Below are 21545 nucleotides of genomic sequence, written 5' to 3'. Positions count from 1 at the left end.
TGTGTTACATATGTTTCTGAGATTTACTAAGAAAAAACCTGTACATTTTCCTTCAAAGTTATTTTCCTTTGAAAGTGCTGTTCTTTTTTAGGTGATGGTTGGGAAAATTCTGGGTGGAGGCTGACTCTAGCACTTGAGATGCATCATTATACAAGGGTGTTATCTTGGCTCACTGTAGAAAGATTCATCTGTGTTAGAAGGTAATATGTACCATCAGAGTTGAACTCTTAATTATGCTATTTAGGGGAAAAAAATGATTCCAAGAGGGCTGGCATTTGGTGTAACCTGGGTAATCTGATGTTATTTCCCCGAAAATCCCTCAGCCTGGAAGTTCTCTCGTATAAAGCTGAAAGCAGTAGTCAATTTTCCCACATTAACAAAGAGGAAAGAAAAGGCCTCCTGTCTCTGAAAGACCCCAGCGCTTCTGATACAAGTAAATCCCTGCCCAGATCATCTGCCTAGAACCATCGTTTCTTACTTTCCCCCTCACTTCCAAAAAGCTAACTTGAAAAGCATTTCTTTGACTACCATTGGTATTTTACTCTTGCTGGCTGCACACCTACACAAGCCAGCCCCATATATTATCTATGGGGCTTAATCTACACTCCCAGTTGATAATCTTATGAGATGCTAGCTAGCTGGGGAAGGGGTGGAATCAGGTGGATCAAGGTTTGAAACTGGAAAGTCGGGCCCAATAGGGCTAGAGCCCATAAACACATTTTTCTCTACAGTTTTGAGAAACTGACAAATGGCTTGATCTACTCTGACTCACTGGCTGCGACCCCTCCCCCCCAAACACACCCATTCCTGAACTTTATGATCTGAAAGAATGGGAATTGTTTCCAATGGGCTGGAAACTCGCTTGAATACCTGGGTTAAAAAAGCAATAAAAAGTAAGTTTCCTTTTTTCAGGAAGCAAAAACTATCAAGAATTCAAAATAAGGATGTTTGCAAAGCCAGTTGAGACTTGTGTAAAAGCAGTTTTCCATTCTAAAAATCAATATCAAGTGTAACAAAACAAAGGAACCCCTCCAGAGATAAAACGAAGTAGCTATCTTTATATAACATCTTTCTCCCATATAAACAACAATCTCTGCCCTTTCCATAACTGTTTCTCTAGCTTGACATAATTGAAAATGATTTTGTAACCCATTTGTTTTTTCAAAATGTGAAGATTCCCTGAAGTAGGAAATGGCAACCCACTCCAGTATTCTTGCCTGGAGAATCCCATGGACAGAGGAACCTGGCGGGCTGCAGTCCATGGGGTCGCAAAGAATCAGACACAACTGAACAGACACGTACAGGTTGCTTAACAGAAACTTATTTCTCACAGCTGGGAAGTCCAAGATCAGGTAGATTTGGTGTCTGGTGGGAACCTGTTTCCTGGTTCATGAACAGTCATCTTTTTGGTGTGTCCTCAGGTAAGGGAAGGAGTGAGGGTGTTTTCTGGGGTCTCTTACATAAGGGCACTGATCTCATTCATGAGGGCTCCACCCTCATGGCCTCCTAATCTCTCAAAGGCCTCACCTCCTAATACCACACTGGGGATTAGGCCAAAACATAAATTTGGGGGTACACATTCAGTCTGTAGTAGTCACACAGCCTGAAATTCTTCAGAGCCAGAATCCCAAACTAGCTCTCCCCTTTCTAAGGAAAATGTTCTATTAGCCCAAGGGGATCTCTTTGCAACTTTTTCCTTGGTTATTGCTTAGTGGCTAAGTTAATATCCAACTCTTTTGTGACCCCATGGACTGTAACTCACCAGGCTCCTCTGTCCATGGGATTTCCCAGGCAAGAATACTGGGGTGGGTTGCCATTTCAATTTTTTTTTAAATTAATTTTAACTTTTTATTTTTACAAAATCCTTGCATTTCATGGTCTCAAAACTTCTGCTCCTAGCCTTTATGGACAATGATGGTGGGAAACAGAACTCAGCTCTGAGATCTGCGTTAACAAAAGATAAAACATCACTACTTCAGAATCTTTCTTTTGTTCCCAAGTAGTGGGTAGGGAGAGGGATGGAACAGTTTCTGCAACAGTTATTCCCTTTAATAAGAACATTGACCCATAAAGGATTGGTGGCAATCCCTTGATAAAACTTGTTAGAGATGGGAGGAGGAACGGGGAGTTGTTTAATGGGTACCATTTCAGTTTTGCAAGATATGTAATACAACATTGTGACTATACTGAACACTGCTGAACTGTACACTTAGAAACAGTTAAGATGATAAATTTCATGTGATATGCTTTCTATAACATTTTAAAGTCTAAAGAATCTTTTTGTTAGTCATGGGAACTTTTAAACAATGTCCCAGAAAGAAGAAAAAGCTGATGCTCTAACGGCACACTTGTTGCTGCCTCCCCAACCCCATAGTCAATGCAAATCTGGAATCTTCAGATTGCAGATCCGAGTCTATAATTCTCCAGAAAAGGTGAAAATCAAGCCACAGAGCTCATCATAATATCAGAATGCAGGAGCTGACCATTTCCTTGCACCTAAAATCTCTCTATGAAACAATCTACAATGACCTGCGCCCACAGAGATTTTCTTAAAGAATCATTCACTTAGAATATATTTATAGGGCATTCCCTGGTGGTCCAGTGGTTAGGACTCAACCTTCCAACACAGGGGATGTGGGTTTGATCCCTGGTCAGGGAAGTAAGATCCTGCAAGATGGTACAAAAACCTAGTTTTCTGGTAATGATTTGGTCATGTTGACAAGGCACCAGCAGAGGATTTCATTGGAAATACTCTGAATATATTCTTTGCGAAGTTGAAAAGTGAAATACATTGAAATAACATAGGCCAAAATAGCATGACATTCTCATTTTCTGTCAGTTTGCATCCAACTTACTAATGACAGAAAAAGGACTTTGAGGAAGATAATTGGGATACATTTTTCAGAATTTCCCAACCCTTTTGCTAAGACTTTGTATCCCCAAACCTAACTGCAATTGTAATCTGTCCACTCTAACTGGCTTAATGTCAGTAACTTCTAGAATTATTGAAATTGGAAGCATTTCCAACTCTAGTCAGAAGAGTTTGGCACCCTGAGAGTATATTGCCTTTTTTACTGAAAAGAGAAATACTTTGGAATTCCAAAAGAAGTAGCAAGATTCCATTTATATATGGTTAAAAAATTTATATACTTAGGTAGAACAAACTTATGGTGCAAAATGTCACGGTTCTAAATGGAGTAAAACTAGAATTTAAAAATGGAAGCCAAAACCAAAAGACAAACCTCAGTGCCAACATGTCTGCTTAATATCACTGATGTTGAGTTTGATTTCATCCTCAAAAGGCAAAGGTCAGTATTCAAGATTCCACTAGTTAATGTCACAACCTATAACCATGCAGGAAGTTCCAGAAATTCAGGTGCACTTTCCTGCTCACAAAAGAACACATTTTGTGATGCAAAAAGAACAAATAATCAACAGATGTTTTAACCAGGCAGAAATCCAACCAATGAATTTTTCAGACTTATTGTTCCCTGTTTCCTGAAGGTGAGGGAGTTGATAATTCTGAATAAACTGAAAAGCACCATGCCTCCTACTTCCTAAAGGAAAGTGCCAATTTTCAGAAGGGCAATACCCAGGGCTGAGTCATCGCTGTATCTTATCGTGCCTAGCACAGTGCCTGGCACAGGGACCTCATTCAGTAAATGTTTGGTCAAAAAATGAATGCAGATAGCACTGTGTCACTGGCCAATTGATGTTACTCTTGGCCAACAAGAACAGATCCTTCCTGGGCCCGCACCCTCACCTCCACTGATGTCTGGATTAGCTGTCCTCTTCTGAGCTCCCGTGGCTCCCTGGGAGCCATCACAGCACTGGCCACCCCATGTTTATTCCAGTTGACTATCCCCTTGTCTGTCTTCCCCACTAGACAGTGAACTGGGTCTGTCCTGATCATCACTGTATCCCCAGTGCCATATGTATGAATGACTGAATGCCTTGAATATTAATTATACTCTATGTTCCAGAACTACAGGGTCAAGGCTAAGGAACAGTGGATTTCCTACTCTTTGTCCAGGTCTCCTTGCTCAGCCCATTGTGTGACTTTAGGCAAATAATTCGGCTTTCTGGGAATCAGCCTCAGTTAGAGCCATGGTCTCTAGGATGGATGTCCAAGGGGATGCAGGGCAGCCCCTTACAGCAGGGCTCTGAGAAATCTCAGACTGGAGGGAAAGTTGATTGCCCTTCCAGAAGAAAGTTGACATGGAAAACTTAGTTCTAGCCTCAGACAGACAGGACTTAAGGTCCATCTCTAGCAGTTTCCAACCAACTTTGGGGCATTACCTCATCCCTCTGAACCTCATTACTTTATGAGGGTTTGATTTGAGCATTTTATCATGGTCACTGACTATCCTCAATGTGAGTTCATAATTGCGCATGCATGTGTTGTAGCATTCTTACAATATTTGAGTAATATCAAGGGCTATGATTTACCGAGCACTCATCGGTCCCGCTCTAGGCTAAGTGCTTTAGATGCATCATCTCATTGAATCTTTACAATAACCCTTCGAGGCAGGAATTAGTGTTGCCATTTTACAGATAAGGAAATTAAAGCTCAGAGCGGTCGCATAAGTGGCCCAGCCGAGGCAGCTGTTAGAGCCAGGATTCAAGCCCGGTTTTGTCTGACTCCAAAGCCCATTACTCTTAACCCCTTCACTCAACTGCTATAGAGTAATTACGGGGTATTAAAATGGGACCCTGTAAAAGCCAGAGAATAAGGTAAATAAATAGAAAGCTTTTGCCTTCTCTTGAAAGGCCATTAGTCCCAGCAGCCTTTTGGTGTCAAATGGAAAAAATAATAAGGCTGGCCCATCAATTAGTAGAAGCAGGCCACTTTACCAGTATGCTGGGCTCTTCTTTCCATTGCTAGCTAAACTAATTACCATCCATTCAACCACTTTAAGTGACTCCCAATGCGGACTTATGAGCCTTTCTATTAACTATAGAACATCAAAATAATATGTAGATGGCAGCTCTCTCTAAGGGACTTTGAATACACTATTAAAAAACAAAGAAGTTTCCAGTTCTTAATCTTCTAAAGCCAGGAACTCTTTCCAAATTTGATAATACCTTTTGTCAAACGCATGGAACTCTGTGGCAAGGAAGCGGGCAGCACCACTGTCCCTTCGCGGAGAGTTTCAGAGCTCACGGATGCAGTGGCTTAGCGAACGTTGGGGATGGCCTTGGTGACCAAAACGACTCCTGTTACCCTAGTTTCAGGCCGACATTCGCCAACTGCTAAAGGGTCGGGAAACATTTTAGTCAAACGGAGCTCAATTTTCACCCCTTGGTTCAGTTCAGTTCAGTTCAGTCGCTCAGTCGCGTCCGACTCTTTGCGCCCCATAGACTGCAGCACACCAGGCCTCCCTAGAGAGAGGCTAAATCTCAAGCAAGGTCCGCGACGCACGGAATCCTGGCGGGGCTCGGGGCTTGCGCTGAGACGGTCTGGGCTTCGGAAGGGTCTCTGCTGCCCTCTGCTGGCCGCAGGTTGGTGCTGTAGCCGCCCAGAAGGTGACCCCTTCAAAGTGCTGCTCTTGGGGCCTCTCCTCCTCTTGCCGCTCCCACTGTTACCCCCACAAACTAGTACCATGTCCTAGGCTTCTCTCAGGGCCAGGGACTGAGTCAGGTGCTGTGGAGACAGAATTGACAAGTCCCGAACAAGTCTCGGGCAGATTCCCAAGCGGAGAATGACAACAAAGTGCAGATCGCGTCGCCAGAGCGTGGACCGGGATCGCTGAGACCCCCTCGTCAGCGGTGCTGGGCTCCTACTCTGCCGACTGAGGTTCTGCGAAAATAATAGTATCACCTACTCGCGTTTGCACAGAGCTTTGTCGTTTTAAGCCTTCGTTTCGAATACATCTCATCTGATCATCCCAACAAACGGGTGAGATGCGCAGAGCCGAGTATTCATATCCTCCTGGTATAGATTAGAAAACCGAGGCTCAGAGAGGGTGCGTAAGTTGCCAAATGTAGCACAGCCAGCTGTTAGGATACAGAGCTTGGACTTGACTAGCTGACTTCGAACTCACCGTGCTGCTTCGTGCTCCTGCTTCCTGAGAGGCGGGATGTGTGTGTGCGTGTGCGTGCGCGTGTGTGTTCGCGCATGCACACTCAGTTGTGTCATTCTTTGTGATCCTGTGGGCTGTAACCCGCCAGACTCCTCTGTCCATGGGATTTCCCAGGCAAGAGTACTGGAGTGGGTTGCCATTTCCTTCTCCAGGGGATCTTCCCAACCCAGGGATCAAACCTGCATCTCCTGCATTGACAGGCAGATTCTTTACCACTGAGCCGCCAGGGAAGCCCCTCCTGAGAGGCGGTAGATCACAGTTCAGGCCAAGTGCTGCCAGTCTTACTAGGCTCTAGCTAGACAGCAGCAAGCAGGTCACTTTACTTCTCTTTGCCTTGTTTCCCCTATCTTTGAAATGGGAAGGATAACCGTATTTATAAGGTTATTTTTGAACACTAAATGGTTAAAGGCTTATGCCAGCCATAGTTAGCACTTAATAAATGTCAGCATTCAATATCACTGTCAAAACGTGAGGCAGGCAACTTAGGGCATGTGTGCCGAGTCCACACTGACAGCTCACTTTTCAGTTTTCTGGGGACCACACCTCTTCTATTTCCAAGATGATCTACAAGAATAACAGGACTGCTGAGTGTGGAGGAACTAATTCTGCCCTAGAGAGTTGATCTCTGCCTTTCTAGGGGCAGGGGCAGCAGGGAAACTGGCCCAGGGACCGGGACTTGTAAAAGAGAAACTTAAAATGTTCTTGTTAAAAACAATCTCATCCGCAAGGGATGTGTTGATAAGCCTCTGGAATCACACCACTCATATCAGTGACCAGACATACGGCTTATACATTAGCAGTTTAATTAAATCATGTTTTGAGAGACTAAGATGCTTATTTGATGTGTATTTTTAAAAAATTGTTACTGAGGTTTAGTTAAGTTACAATATAATGTTAGTTTCAGGTGTACAACGTAGTGATTCAATATTTTTATAGATTATACTCCACTTAAAGTTATTATATTCTAGACCACCAAAACTACCATTTAATAGAAAAATCTGTAATCACTTTTTAAAATCCAGATGTGTATCAGAATTATCTTGGAATAGAAGATAAAATACAAATGCCCAGGTATTGCTTTTTTTCTCCAAAGCTCCAGATATGTTTCTAATGAGCAGCCATGTTTAAAAACAACTGGACTATATGAGGATCTTTTACTTTTATCTAGTTTGTTTCACTTTTTCTATTTCATATTCAGTGCTCCCATTTCATTTAGTTATGTTTTCCAGTTTCACTTTTTTTGATGTTCTTTCTAAGCGTAGTAGAAAAGCCTTTGTATACACATATAAAAAGTTCATATAATGTATATTTTAGGAAACTTATGAATTTTTACCTAGCTAAAACATTTATGATGTTTTGATTCCACTTGTTTGACTTAGTATGAATAGAATGCTAGATTTCTAATTTAAAAAATAGATATGCAACAAGCAACAAAGGTTTACTGTATAGCACAGGGAACTATAGTCAATATCTTGTAATAACCTATAATGGAAAATAATCTGAAAAATAATATATGTATATATATAACTGAATCACCTTGCTGTGCACCTGAAACATTGTAAGTCAACTATACTTCAATAAAATATATATATTAAGAAAAATAAAGTTATTATAAATATTGGCTGTATTTCCTGTGCTGTACAATATATCTTTATGGCTTATTAATTGGTATACATTTTAATAGTTAGAAATGTCTCTTATTAGTAGGACATTTATCCAACAAGGATGTTATAATATGAACTATATATGCAATAGGAGAATACAGGCAGAACTCTATTCGTTGGGCTTCACTTTATTTTTTTTTAAGCTAACAGAGCCAACAATGGTTTTTGTTTAATTCTCTTCCAACTCTACAGACATAATTCGGCCTTCACCTTCATCACACTTTCATATGGTTTTAACAGGAGACACACCTCTTCTTCTAAGAATCTCTGTACCTGCTGGGATGCACGGCCGGTGAAAGAAGGGATCCAGCAAATGGTCCAACTGGGAGTGGATTGGACTGAAGTAGGCATCAGCCTGGATGCGCTCGATGAGGTCGTTGTCACCCCCTTCCTGCTTGACCACGGCAGCTGCCTGCTGCGAGAGCACTCTGATTTTCTCATGGCAATCCTGGCGGTTACCCCCGGCTTTCACCATGGCCATAATGATGTTCTCTGTGGCCATGAAAGGCAGCTCCTGCCGAATGCGCCGCTCAATTACTTTGGGGTATACCACCAATCCTTCAGAAATGTTCTGCAACGTATTCAGTACAGTATCTGCAGTGAGAAACGCCTCTGCCAAACAGATTCGCTGGTTGGCACTGTCATCGAGCGTGCGCTCAAACCACTGCACAGATGCCGTCTGCAGGGGGTCCGTGACAAGCGCCATCAGGTGCCGGGCCAGGCTGCAGCACCGCTCTGAGCGCATAGGGTTCCGCTTGTACGGCATTGCACTTGAGCCAATCTGCTGTTTTTCAAAGGGCTCCTCCATCTCCTTGAGGTTTGCCAGGAGTCGTATGTCGGTACAAATCTTGTGCACCGATGCCCCTAAGCTAGCCAGCACAGAGAGCACCTCAATATCTACTTTTCGTGTATAGGTCTGCCCTGTGATGATGAAAGCCCTCTTGAATCCTGCCTTTTCTGTCACCATCTTGTCAAGCTGTTCTACCTTTTGGTCATCTCCCTCGAAGAGCTGCAGGAAGCTGGCCTGGGTGCCGGTGGTACCCTTCACGCCTCGGAAGCGCAGTTCATCCCGGACACGCTCCAGGTTTTGGAGATCCATGCACAGATCCTGAATCCAGAGACAGCAACGTTTCCCAACTGTGGTCAGCTGAGCAGGCTGGAAATGTGTGAAACCTAAGGTGGGGAGATCAGCTCGTTCCTTGGCAAAGTCGGCAAGCCGAGAGATCACCCTGACAAGCTTTGGCAAAAGCAGGTCAAATGCATTTCTAAGAACAATCAGGTCTGTATCGTCTCCCACATAGCAGGAGGTGGCGCCAAGATGGATAATGCCAGCAGCTTTGGGGCAGCAGTGGGCAAACGTGTGCACGTGGGCCATCACATCATGTCGTAACTGCTTCTCCTCCTCAGCTGCCATCTTGAAGTCGATGTTGTCCAGGTTTGATTTTATCTCCTGGATTTGTTCATCTGTGATAGGTAAAGCCAGTGCCTGCTCGGCCTCCGCCAGCCACAGCCAGAGCTGCCGCCAGGTCCGGAATTTGTACTTGTCGCTAAACAGGAAGCACATCTCCGGGCTGGCATAACGGGAGGCAAGCGGCGAGCGGTAGCTGTCGTGCCCGCAGGCCTCCCGCCCGCCACGGTCGCCCCCGCGGCCATGCCGGACTCTGGACCCTGCTGGAGCCCTGGGCTTCACCTTATTGTGCTTTGCAGATACTGGGTGTTTTACAAATTGAAAGTTTGTGACCAGCCTGCATTGAACAAGTCTATAGGCACCATTTTCCCAACAGCATTTGCTTACATTGTGTCTCAGTGTCACATTTTGTTAATTCTTGAAATATTCCAAACTTTTTAATTGTTATTCTATTTGTTATGGTGAACTGTGATCAGTGATCTCTGATGTTAACACTCTGACTTGCTGAAGGCTCAGATGATGGTTAGCATTTTTAGCAATAAAGTATTTTAAAATTAAGGTATGTACATTGTTTTTTAGACATAATGTTATTGCAGACTTAATAGACTATGGTAGAGTATAAATATAAATTTTATATCTGCCAGGAAACCAAAAAATTCACATGACCCATTTTATTTTGAGATTTAATTTATTATCATGGTCTGCAGTCAAAGCCACAATATATCCGAGGTCTGCCTGTAAATGCATTTTGTAGCAAAGGGTTGGGGGGACAATTAAAAAATGTTCCTGTTGGAAAAAATTCTCTTGTTAAAGGGAACTTTTTAATTACAGAGAATTGATCATTGCATTAAATTCATCTTACTCATGCATGCAAAGCGGGGTCGGTATAGACTGGTACTAGGAATGTGGGCAAAGACTTAATTATATCAGTTCAGTTCAGTTCAGTCGCTCAGTCGTGTCTGACTCTTTGTGACCCCATGAATCGCAGCACGCCAGGCCTCCCTGTCCATCACCAACTCCCGGAGTTTACCCAAACTCATGTCCATCGAGTCGGTGATGCCATCCAGCCATCTCATCCTCTGTCGTCCCCTTCTCCTCCTGCCCCCAATCCCTCCCAGCATCAGGGTCTTTTCCAATGAGTCAGCTCTTCGTGTCAGGTGGCCAAAGTATTGGAGCTTCAGCTTCAGCATCAGTCCTTCCAATGAACACCCAGGACTTATCTCCTTTAGGATGGACTGGTTGGATCTTCTTGCAGTCCAAGGGACTCTCAAGAGTCTTCTCCAACACCACAGTTCAAAAGCATCAATTTTTCGGTGCTCAGCTTTTTTCATAGTCCAACTCTCAGACATCCATACATGACCACTGGAAAAACCATAGCCTGACCAGACGGACCTTTGTTGGAAAAGTAATGTCTCTGCTTTTTAATATACTATCTAGGTTGGTCATAACTTTCCTTCCAAGGAGTAAGCGTCTTTTAATTTCATGGCTGCAATCATCATCTGCAGTGATTTTGGAGCCCCAAAATATAAAGTCTGACACTGTTTCCACTGTTTCCCCATCTATTTCCCATGAAGTGATGGGACCAGATGCCATGATCTTAGCTTTCTGAATGTTGAGCTTTAAGCCAACTTTTTTACTCTCTTCTTTCACTTTCATCAAGAGGCTTTTTAGTTCCTCTTCACTTTCTGCCATAAGGGTGATGTCATCTGCGTATCTGAGGTTATTGATATTTCTCCTGGCATTCTTGATTCCAGCTTGTGCTTCTTCCAGCCCAGCGTTTCTCATGATGTACTCTGCATAGAAGTTAAATAAGCAGGGTGACAATATACAGCCTTGACGTATTCCTTTTCCTATTTGGAACCAGTCTGTTGTTCCATGTCCAGTTCTAACTGTTGCTTCCTGACCTGCATATAGGTTTCTCAAGAGGCAGGTCAGATAGTCTGGTATTCCCATCTCTTTCAGAATTTTCCACAGTTTATTGTGATCCACACAGTCAAAGGCTTTGGCATAGTCAATAAAGCAGAAATAGATGTTTTTCTGGAACTCTCTTGCTTTTTTGATGATCCAGCAGATGTTGGCAATTTGATCTCTGGTTTCTCTGTCTTTTCTAAAACCAGCTTGAACATCTGGAAGTTCATGGTTCACATATTGCTGAAGCCTGGCTTGGAGAATTTTGAGCATTACTTTACTAGTGTGTGAGATGAGTGCAATTGTGTGGTAGTTTGAGCATTCTTTGGGATTGGAATGAAAACTGACCTTTTCCAGTCCTGTGGCCACTGCTGAGTTTTCCAAATTTGCTGGCATATTGAGTGCAGCACTTTCACAGCATCATCTTTCAGGATTTGAAATAGCTCAACTGGAATTCCATCACCTCCACTAGCTTTGTTCGTAGTGATGCTTTCTAAGGCCCACTTGACTTCACATTCCAGGATGTCTGGCTCTAGGTGAGTGATCACACCATCGTGATTATCTGAGTCATGAAGATCTTTTTTGTACAGTTCTTCTGTGTATTCTTGCCACCTCTTCTTAATATCTTCTGCTTCTGTTAGGTCCATACCATTTCTGTCCTTTATTGAGCCCATCTTTGCATGAAATGTTCCCTTGGTATCTCTAATTTTCTTGAAGAGATCTCTATTCTTTCCCATTCTGTTGTTTTCCTCTATTTCTTTGCATTGATCGCTGAGGAAGGCTTTCTTATCTCTCCTGGCTATTCTTTGGAACTGTGCATTCAAATGGGAATACCTTTCCTTTTCTCCTTTGCTTTTGGCTTCTCTTCTTTTCACAGCTATTTGTAAGGCCTCCTCAGACAGCCATTTTGCTTTTTTGCATTTCTTTTCCATGGGGATGGTCTTAATCCCTATCTCCGGTACAATGTCACGAATCTCCATCCCTGGTTCATCAGGCACTCTGTCTATCAGATCTAGTCCCTTAAATCTATTTCTCACTTCCACTGTATAATCATAAGGGATTTGATTTAGGTCATACCTGAATGGTGTAGTGGTTTTCCCTACTTTCTTCAATTTAAGTCTGAATTTGGCAATAAGGAGTTCATGATCTGAGCCACAGTCAGCTCCCGGTCTTGTTTTTGCTGACTGTATAGAGCGTCTCCATCTTTGGCTGCAAAGAACATAATCAATCTGATTTCGGTGTTGACCATCTGGGTGATGTCCATGTGTAGAGTCTTCTCTTGTGTTGTTGGAAGAGAGTGTTTGCTATGACCAGTGCATTCTCTTGGCAAAACTCTATTAGCTTTTGCCCTGCTTCATTCCATACTCCAAGGCCAAATTTGCCTGTTACTCCAGGTGTTTCTTGACTTCCTACTTTTGCATTCCAGTCCCTATAATGAAAAGGACATCTTTTTTGGGTGTTAGTTCTAGAAGGTCTTGTAGGTCTTCATAGAACCGTTCAACTTCAGCTTCTTCAGTGTTACTGGTTGGGGCATAGGCTTGGATTACTGTGATATTGAATGGTTTGCCTTGGAAATGAACAGAGATCATTCTGTCATTTTTGAGATTGCATCCAAGTACTGCATTTCAGACTCTTTTGTTGACCATGATGGCTACTCCATTTCTTCTAAGGGATTCCTGCCCACAGTAGTAGATATAATGGTCATCTGAGTTAAATTCACCCATTCCAGTCCATTTTAGTTTGCTGATTCCTAGAATGTCAGCATTCACTCTTGCCATCTCCTGTTTGACCACTTCCAATTTACCTTGATTCATGGACCTAACATTCCAGGTTCCTATGCAATATTGCTCTTTACAGCATCAGACCTTGCTTCTATCACCAGTCACATCCACAACTGGGTGTTGTTTTTGCTTTGGCTCTGTCTCTTCATTCTTTCTGGAGTTATTTCTCCACTGATCTCCAGTAGCATATTGGGCACCTACTGACCTGGGGAGTTCCTCTTTCAGTATCCTATCATTTTGCCTTCTCATACTGTTCATGGGGTTCTCAAGGCAAGAATACTGAAGTGGTTTGTCATTCCCTTCTCCAGTGGACCACATTCTGTCAGACCTCTCCACCATGACCCGTCCGTCTTGGGTGGCCCCACACGGCATGGCTTAGTTTCATTGAGTTAGACAAGGTTGTGGTCCTGTGATCAGAATGGCTAGTTTTCTGTGATTATGATTTCAGTGTCTGCCCTTTGATGCCCTCTCACAACACCTACCATCTTACTTGAGTTTCTCTTACCTTGGACGTGGGGTATCTCTTTACAGCTGCTCCAGCAAAGCAGAGCCGCTGCTCCTTACCTTGGACAACGGGTATCTCCTCAGGCCGCCCCTCCTGACCTTGAATGTGGAGTAGCTCCTCTCGGCCCTCCTGTGCCCGCGCAGCCGCCACTCCTTGGACGTGGGGTAGCTCCTCTCGGCTGCCACCCCTGACCTTGGGCGAGAGGTAGCTCCTCACGGCCACGCTTCTGCACGGTCCGTCGCGTATTTAAACTGGATCTTTTATCTCAATGCCCTGGGATCTCATGACAATCCCTCCTCCCACTTGGCTGCTTCTCCTCAAATCTTCCTGAGGCTCCTCTTCTGACTCCTGCATGAACCCTTCTTTCTCTACCATCCCCTAAATGTCAGTATTCTCCAGGGATTTTTCCTTGGCCCACAGCCCTCACACACTACACTTTCTTCCTAAGTGATGGCATCCTTTCCCATAACATCAATGACCATTGATGATCAAGTTGATGACTCCAAAGTCGCCATCTCCTACCAAGATTTCTCCTAGGAGCCTGAGACTCACCATCTTCCTGGCTACTGGGCATAAGTACCTGGAGGTCCCATAGGCACCAGTCCCTCTTAAATGTGTTCTGCCACCTGTTTTCTCTGCATCATTTAATGACGCTCGTATTCATTAGTAGTTACTCTCCACGCCCTCTGCCATTTTACTACCCCACCAACAATGTGTGATGGTCAATTTCTTTGGGGGTCATTCTTTTTTTTTCTTAAGAAAAAGCATTTGTTTATTTGGCACACATGATCTTTGATCTTTGGTGTGGCATGTGGGATCTTTTTTCAGTTGGGGCGTGTGGGATCTAGACCACCAGGGAAGTCCCTCTTTGGGAGTCATCCCTCCCTCTCCTTCAGTTCACACATCTAAACACTTAACACCCCAGCCATACTGATCTGCGCATGGTCTCCAATAGAAACATGCTTTTCCTCCTCTGTCTCCTCTGCCTAGAATGTCTTTCCCAGCTCTTTTCATCTAGGGAGCACTTAGTCATTCTTTAAGATTCAGTACCTCTAGGAACTCTCTGTATTACGCCCCTCCTGTTCTGTGAGCTTTCTGAGCCCTGTTGGAGTTGTCTTCCCCCAAAAGGCTGGGACACACCCCATCCCCAACTCCTGCTTAGCTCACTAAGTCCTCTCTTGAAATTTATCAGGCACTCTATCAAGAGTTGTTAGATTAGTGAAAGTGAAAGTCACTCAGTTGTGTCCAACTCTTTGTGACCCCATGGACTATATAGTCCATGGAATTCTCCAGGCCAGAATACTGGAGTGGGTAGCCTTTCCCTTCTCCAGGGGATCTTCCCAACCCAGGGATTGAACCCAGGTCTCCTGCATTGCAGGCAGATTCTTTACCAGCTGAGCCACAAGGGAAGCCAAGAATACTGGAGTGGGTAGCCTATCCCTTCTCCAGGGGGTCTTCCTGACCCAGGAATCAAACCGGGATCTCCTGCATTGCAGGTGGATTCTTTACCAACTGAGCTATGAGGGAAGCCCTTGAATGTCCTCAAATGAGCTGCAGTACAATATTTATTGGGTGCCATCTTCACAAGCAGACACCGAAGGCTACAAGGACTTCAGCCATGGAGGAATGGCCTGGTGTTCCAGTCCCATCACAGCAGCACACAGCTCTCCTAGCCAGGAAAGTCTTAGGCTGAACATGAAACTAACTCAGACCTACCAGGAAGCAGATGCCTTAGCAGATCCCCTTCAAACTCCAAAACCTCCGCCAAAGAGGAGGGTGGCTACTGCGTGCGCCTAAATCAAGAGCTCTGTAGCGTGGGGCAGAATGAAGCTCCTTCCCTCTCTGATTCTGTTCCAAAGTACCATCCCATCTTGGGGGGCCTCCATAGAGTTTTGTTTCTCTTTTTGTTTTTCTTTTGTTTTTGGACACACCACACAGCATGTGGTATCTTAGTTCCCCAACCCAGGGATGGAACCTGTGCCCCCTGCATTGGAAGTGCAGAGTCTTAACCACTGGACCCCCAGGGAAGTCTGGGGGCTTCCATATTTAATGCCCCTCCATGCTGTTTCCTCAGAATCCCAGATCCACCTGCATGTCTGGTTCTCGGATCTCTGCTCCACCTTGATCACTTGGTAGCAACTGATTGGCCAACTACACCAAGTGCCAAGCCCATGAGTTCACAGGAGCCCATCTCTCTGAGGAGGGCATCAGCTTTGCCAGCCTACTGTCTGCTCAAAGTCAGTCCGCATACTTGGCCCCTTGATTAGGTATTCAGTTTACATGTATCTCAATGCTAATATGAGGCAACAATGCTAATCACACATGTTGCATGCCAAATATAAGAGAAAACACAGACTATGAACATATTAGAATACTTGATTATTTTAGCTATGCTTTATTGCTATTTAATTCTTGATTCTCAATCTTGACTGCACCTTGAAATCACCTGTCTCTTGCATTGGCAGGTGGATTCTTTACCACTGAGCCAGTAGGGAAGCCAACCTAGGGAGGTTTTTGTTGTTAAAAATACCAATACCTATAAATAAGTGAAACAATCAATCAACAGTAACGTAATATTAATTAATTAATTAACCTTAAAAAACTGATTCCTGAGTCTCCCTCCCAGAGATTCTGATTTAATTCATTCACAGTGCAGCCTGGACACCAAGAGTTCTTAAAGCTCTCCAAGCAATTCTAACACAAAAGCAGCGATGAGATCACTTTTCTTGCATTTACTTCCTAGACCACAAATCCCCTCCCTTTGACTTGATTCTGGGCAGTGGACATCAGCAATGTGATAACTTGGTCTTACAATGACTTTAGTTCCCCCACCCCGTGGTATCCAAACTGAAAGCCCAGAGTGAGAGAAACCCACGCTACAGAGTGACTCGCTGGGGTTTGGTGCCAAATCTTACAACGCCCACTCTCCAATCCAGGGTGACTAAATTATGAAGTAGCACCGCCCCAGCCCCCGCCTTTTCAGTCCCTCACAGCGCCTGCTCTCACCTATTTTATAATTAGTAGCTGATTAACATGAAAAAGATCTTCCTTCCTGAATGAGGCCTCACAATTGTGTTTTTCAACTTCTGACCCAAATTGCTGTACCACTTGGGGTTTTTGTTTGTTTGTTTGCTTGCCTCTTCTATTCACTCACTGAACTCTTTTCTTTTTTTTGTATTTCACAATGATTTATTTTGCACATAAGAAACACGAGAACTGGGACACTCACTGAACTCTTGAAACTCCTTTTTTTGTTTTTTTTTTAATTTTTATTGGAGTACAGTTGATTTACAATGTTGTGTTAGTTTCAGGTATGCAGCAAAGTGAGTCAGTTATATGTATACATATATTTACTTAAGATTCTTTTCCCATATAGGCCATTACAGAGTATTGAGTAGAGTTCCCTGTGCTATACAGTGGGTCTTTATTAGTTATTTATTTTTATATATAGTCACGTGTGTACATTAATCTCAGTCTCCCAATTTATCCCCCTCCCCTTACACCCTGGAAGGATAGGTTAGTTTTCTACATCTGCAACTCTATTTCTGTTTTGTAAATAAATTTGTTTGTACCATTTTTTTAGATTCCACATATAAGCGATATCATGTAATATTTGTCTTTCTCTGTCTGACTTACTTCACTCAGTATGATAATCTCTAGGTCCATCCATATTATGGCAAATGACATTTATCTTGTTCTTTTTTGTGGCTGAGTAATATTCCATTGTATAGATGTACCCCATCTCCATCCTTCCTCTGTCTATGGATATTTAGATTACTTCCACTGAAACTCCTTTTGAACAAAGCAGCTTGGAAGCTGATTTAGGCTGTTTCTGCACACCAACAGTAAGCAAAAAAACCTACTTTTTATTTTTGCAGGGAAAGATAAAGATCAACAGTCATAAGGGACCAAGACTCAAGTTTCATTTAGGGGAAACCAGATTCAATTTTCCATGTGACACAGAGAGTTTGTATTCCGAGATTAGGATTTACCTAATCAAGACTCTCTTGTTTCCAGGGAGAATGTAGATTCTACATGTTGGGTTTTAGGGTGCACATAATAGGTGTTTTTGAGACATTTCCCCAGCAGTTTATTACTGGGGTACAAGACAGAAGTACCACTGCAGCCCTCTCCCTGAGAAGGTTCCTCCCACAAAGCTTCTCACTTCCTTTTCAAAATTTACTTATTTCACTCATCAGTAAGAACATGAAATGTCTTTTTCTCTTCTCTATGATCATCTCCCCAACTCAGCAACTTCATGCACCTCCGTCACTTTGATTTATGCAAATGATGCGAAATGTCAACCTATTGAAGATCTGTAAGGACCGTGGGTAGTGTCACCCACTGCCCTGAAAAGCCAACGGATTTCAACTCTCTGAACGGATGTCAGAGAGGGGCAAAGCTGAGCCCACGGGATGTCTTCCTGCCGTGCTTCTCAAAGGAGTGAGTCAAGGTGACTTGGGCACCTTGCTGGGGAAGCCACATCTCCTACAACAAGCCACATCTCCTGAATGGCACCATTTTGGCAAAAAAGGAATAGTCCCTGAGAGACTTTTCCCCTCAACTGTGAATTCTTAGAGAGCCACGACATCATTCTGACACATAATGAAGCAGAAACTTTTGATCCCAACCACAGTCTGATCTCACTGGATTGGCAACAGCCCCAGCACGCTGACAATTTAGGTGAGGGTGCCCCCAATTGAGGTCTTTACATGAGGCCTTATGAATTAGTCTGTGAGGATGGCCTTATACTGTGCTTGGCACATATGTAGGAAGCATCCATTGTGTGTGAGGTATTGCTTTGATTATTTAAAGTTCTTTTCCAGAACATTCCACTAGTGCCTGAAAAGTAGGCCTACTGTGACTGGGATTTGGTCTCAAACACGTCATGACTATCTTGTTGGCGGGGGCTTCCCAGGTAGTGCTAGAGGTAAAGAACCTGCCTGCCAATGCAGGGGACATGGTGTTCGATCCCTGGATTGGGAAGATTCTCTGGAGAAGGAAATGGCAATCCACTCCAGTATTCTTGCCTGGGAAATCCCATGGACAGAGGAGCCTGGCAGGCTACAGTCCACGGAGTCAAAAGAGTTGGACATGACTGAGCATGCATGCATGCGCACACACACACATATCCTGTTGGTAGCTGGTCTGGTGCTCCAGGATAGTCAAAACCATTCCAAGAAACCTCAGAGAAAGGTCTAAATTCTTCCATTGGGTTGGAATTCAGTGAATTCTGATTGGTTTTGAAATAATTGAATCAGTGTCTGAGGCTTGGAAAGGCAAGTTTTCTTTTGCTGCAAGGGATTTGGTGTGACTTTGGCATTAATATCAAACTTGCACTATTTTGCTTGCTTCCTTAGGAAGAAAGTGGGTGCTTGCCCCTCAAGTCCAGGGTAAGGTGCTTAGCAGAACTTCATTCAGTTTCTCAGCAGGGAGTGACGCTTGAGCTTAGTGGGTAGGAAGTTGACTGTGAGTTGTTATATGGCTGTGAGGTGTCAGGGGTTTGAGCTGAAAATAATCAAGGCCCAAAATACTCAAGACCTTCTCACTAAGTGCCTAAAAGAATTTACTTAGAGACCTGGTTCCAGAATAGAGCTATCAGTAGAAGAGACATCTGCAGAGAATATGGGCCAGGGATGGAAGGCAGAACAGAGCCTAGAGATCAGAGTCCACACTGTGTCCCCTTGCATCTATAGGGCCCAGCCAACATTTCTTTACCAAACATTTGCTTGACCATCTCTAGGTCAGTTGCCTTCCATCCCTTTTGAAGTCCCAAACCACTACCCCCAACATCCTCTTTTGTCTTTAACTGAAGATGGTATTTAAGGTGAGGGTTTCATCCATTTGGGGAGTTACCGATTTTGCCTGGGTCTCTCCCATGTATATGTCTTATTAAACTTTTGTGTGATTTTCTGATATTTATCAGTTTCATATCAGTTGAATTTTTAGGCCAGCCAGAAGAACCAAGAAGGGTAGAGGGAAATCTTCCTCTCCAACACCTTTCTGGTAAAACAGCACAACCGAGCTCAGAGGAGACACTCACCCATGTTCACTGGAGACAGCCAGGCAAATCCATCCTTTTGTCCCTCCTAGAAAAGAAGTAAGAGGGAGCTTGGTTGTGCTGGTATGAGCTCCTGCTGACTCAGGAGAGTGGATAAATGTTCAGAAATTTAGAAAACTGATTACTAAACACACTGCTATTAAAAATTAAATTATATAAGGACTTCCCTGGTGATCCAGTGGCTAAGACTCTGAGGTCCCATGGGGTCAGGGTTCAATCCCTGGTCAGGGAACTAGATCCCACATGCCACAACTAAGAGTTCACATGCCACAACTAAAGATCCCGCATGCCACAACTAATTTTAACAAATGAAAGTTAAAATTAAAAATTAAATTATATAAACTTACAATTAAATCAAATATACTTAAAGACAGGCAATAAGTACTCAAAGTGTATTACTTCCTCATCATTTTTTTTTTGATTGTGCTTTTTCCCAAGTCAATGTTGAGTGACCTCACACTGATGGCTTGAAATTGACCATGGTAGAAGTATTTATACCATGGAAATCAGCGATAATTTTTTTTTTCAGAAAACCAGTTATTAAACATTGACCAGCATAACCACTGGAGCTAGACTAGCAAATCCGTGGTTTCAGTAACTCTAGGAAGCCACATGGCTACAGGATTTCAGTCTAGGGTGGGGAGTATGAGAAGAAGACCTTAAACAAAAGCCTTGAAGGAAAATTAGGAGTGAAGACCCAGAAGCAAGAGAGGGCAGACTTTTTTTTTCCTTTGGCCATGCTGCGAGGTTTGTGGGATCTTAGTTCCCTGACCAGGAATTGGACCCGGGCCCTCAGCAGTAAGAGCATGACATCCTAACCACTGGACAGCTAGGGAATTCCCAAGGCAGAATTGATTGACCGGAAAAGATGTGTTCTTTGCCTTCAGGGGATCTCAGTCCAGTGGGAGAGACAGGAAGAAACAGGCAGAAAGGAGTACACAGTTAAGTGCTCAACTCGGACCCACCAGGACAGCTTTCGAAGCACAGAGGAAGACACCTTCTTGGTGGGGGTGAACGAAGGCTTCCTGGAGGAGGTGATGTGGCATCTTAAGCTGAGATCAAAAGATCAATAGGAGCAGCCATGTCTCTTGGAAACTGAGGCAGAAAAGTAATGTCTTCTTATATTTTAAAATATGTTGCCAAGATATTCTGCAAAAGAGTGAAGAATAATAATTATTTTTAAAAGGAGTCCTCAAGAAGTGTCTCAGACTTTTTTGAACTTATGTAATTCTTAATAAGTTGCCTTGTGGGTGTGAGGGGACCTCATTTTCTAGGACAGCCTTCCACCAAGTACAGAGCTTTGCTTGACCATAGGCCAGCCTGAGGTCTTCCAATTTTTGCCTGAATGTTATAGGGGTTTAGCCGGGTGGAGAAGGAAATTGGGTGCATTTATTAAATTCTGAACTAAATGGGAGCAAATGTCTCATTTGGGGGAGTAATTCCTAAGTCGTATATTCAGAAGTCTGGCATTTGCTAAGTCCTTGGGTTTCCAGAGCAAAGCTTAAACCACACCGTTCTTTTCTCAATGATTTACATTCATATAAACATCACAGCCTAACTTTTCCAAGAAAAAATGGCTTTGGGATAAGGATGGATCACATTCTGGCATATGTGTGGGGAGCAGGAACCTTGAACAGCAAACGGGTCTCTAACGACAGAGACTCTAAGAAATAGATGTGGTCTCACTTTGGTAATAACACCGGGGGAAAATACCTACTCTTTGTGTTCGGTGCCTTTAAAAAAGAAAAAAAAAAAACAACTAAAGGTCAGATTAGCAAGCTAAAAATGAAACTAGAATGGAGGTGAGGAAAGAAGGACTAGTTTAACACTTTACTCCACCCCTGAGAAGAGGAAATAGATCTAGTTCATCCAAGCCCCTGGGAAAGAAATGTGGGTCTTTCATGTTACAAATGGAAGGAATCCCTTTGCAAATAAACTCTCTGCTAGAAACCTGGGCTAAGCTTTTGGTTTTCATTGATTCCTTTGTATTCTATTCAAATTTCTTGTTGGCAAGGCACAGAAGTTCATCAAGCTATTTCAGATCAAGGATGGTGGGGAAACTGGATTAACTCTGAAATGTTTACTGAGCATCTACTATGTGCCAGATTGTGAGCTAGGAGTCCCAGAAGCAGTGG

The 21545-nt window shown here is 43.4% G+C and overlaps 1 protein-coding gene across 1 annotated transcript; it reads right to left on the bottom strand.

The window, feature by feature from the left end:
* Nucleotides 1-7874: 7874 nt before the first annotated feature.
* On the bottom strand, nt 7875-9386 carry LOC110126014 (adenylosuccinate lyase-like). The gene has a single exon (XM_020875458.2). It carries the CDS (start codon nt 9309-9311, stop codon nt 7971-7973), a length of 1341 nt encoding a protein of 446 aa, XP_020731117.2. The 5' UTR covers nt 9312-9386; the 3' UTR covers nt 7875-7970.
* Nucleotides 9387-21545: the final 12159 nt, after the last annotated feature.

The sequence above is a fragment of the Odocoileus virginianus genome, unplaced genomic scaffold (genome assembly GCF_023699985.2).
Source record: "Odocoileus virginianus isolate 20LAN1187 ecotype Illinois unplaced genomic scaffold, Ovbor_1.2 Unplaced_Contig_1, whole genome shotgun sequence".
Lineage (NCBI taxonomy): Eukaryota > Metazoa > Chordata > Mammalia > Artiodactyla > Cervidae > Odocoileus > Odocoileus virginianus.
Note: the sequence above shows the minus strand (reverse complement) of the source record. Positions and strands in the feature narration are given on the sequence as shown.

What these genes read in the sequence shown, in the direction of transcription:
- LOC110126014 (XM_020875458.2), bottom strand. Translation starts at nt 9,311, where the DNA reads ATGTGCTTCCTGTTTAGCGACAAGTACAAATTCCGGACCTGGCGGCAG.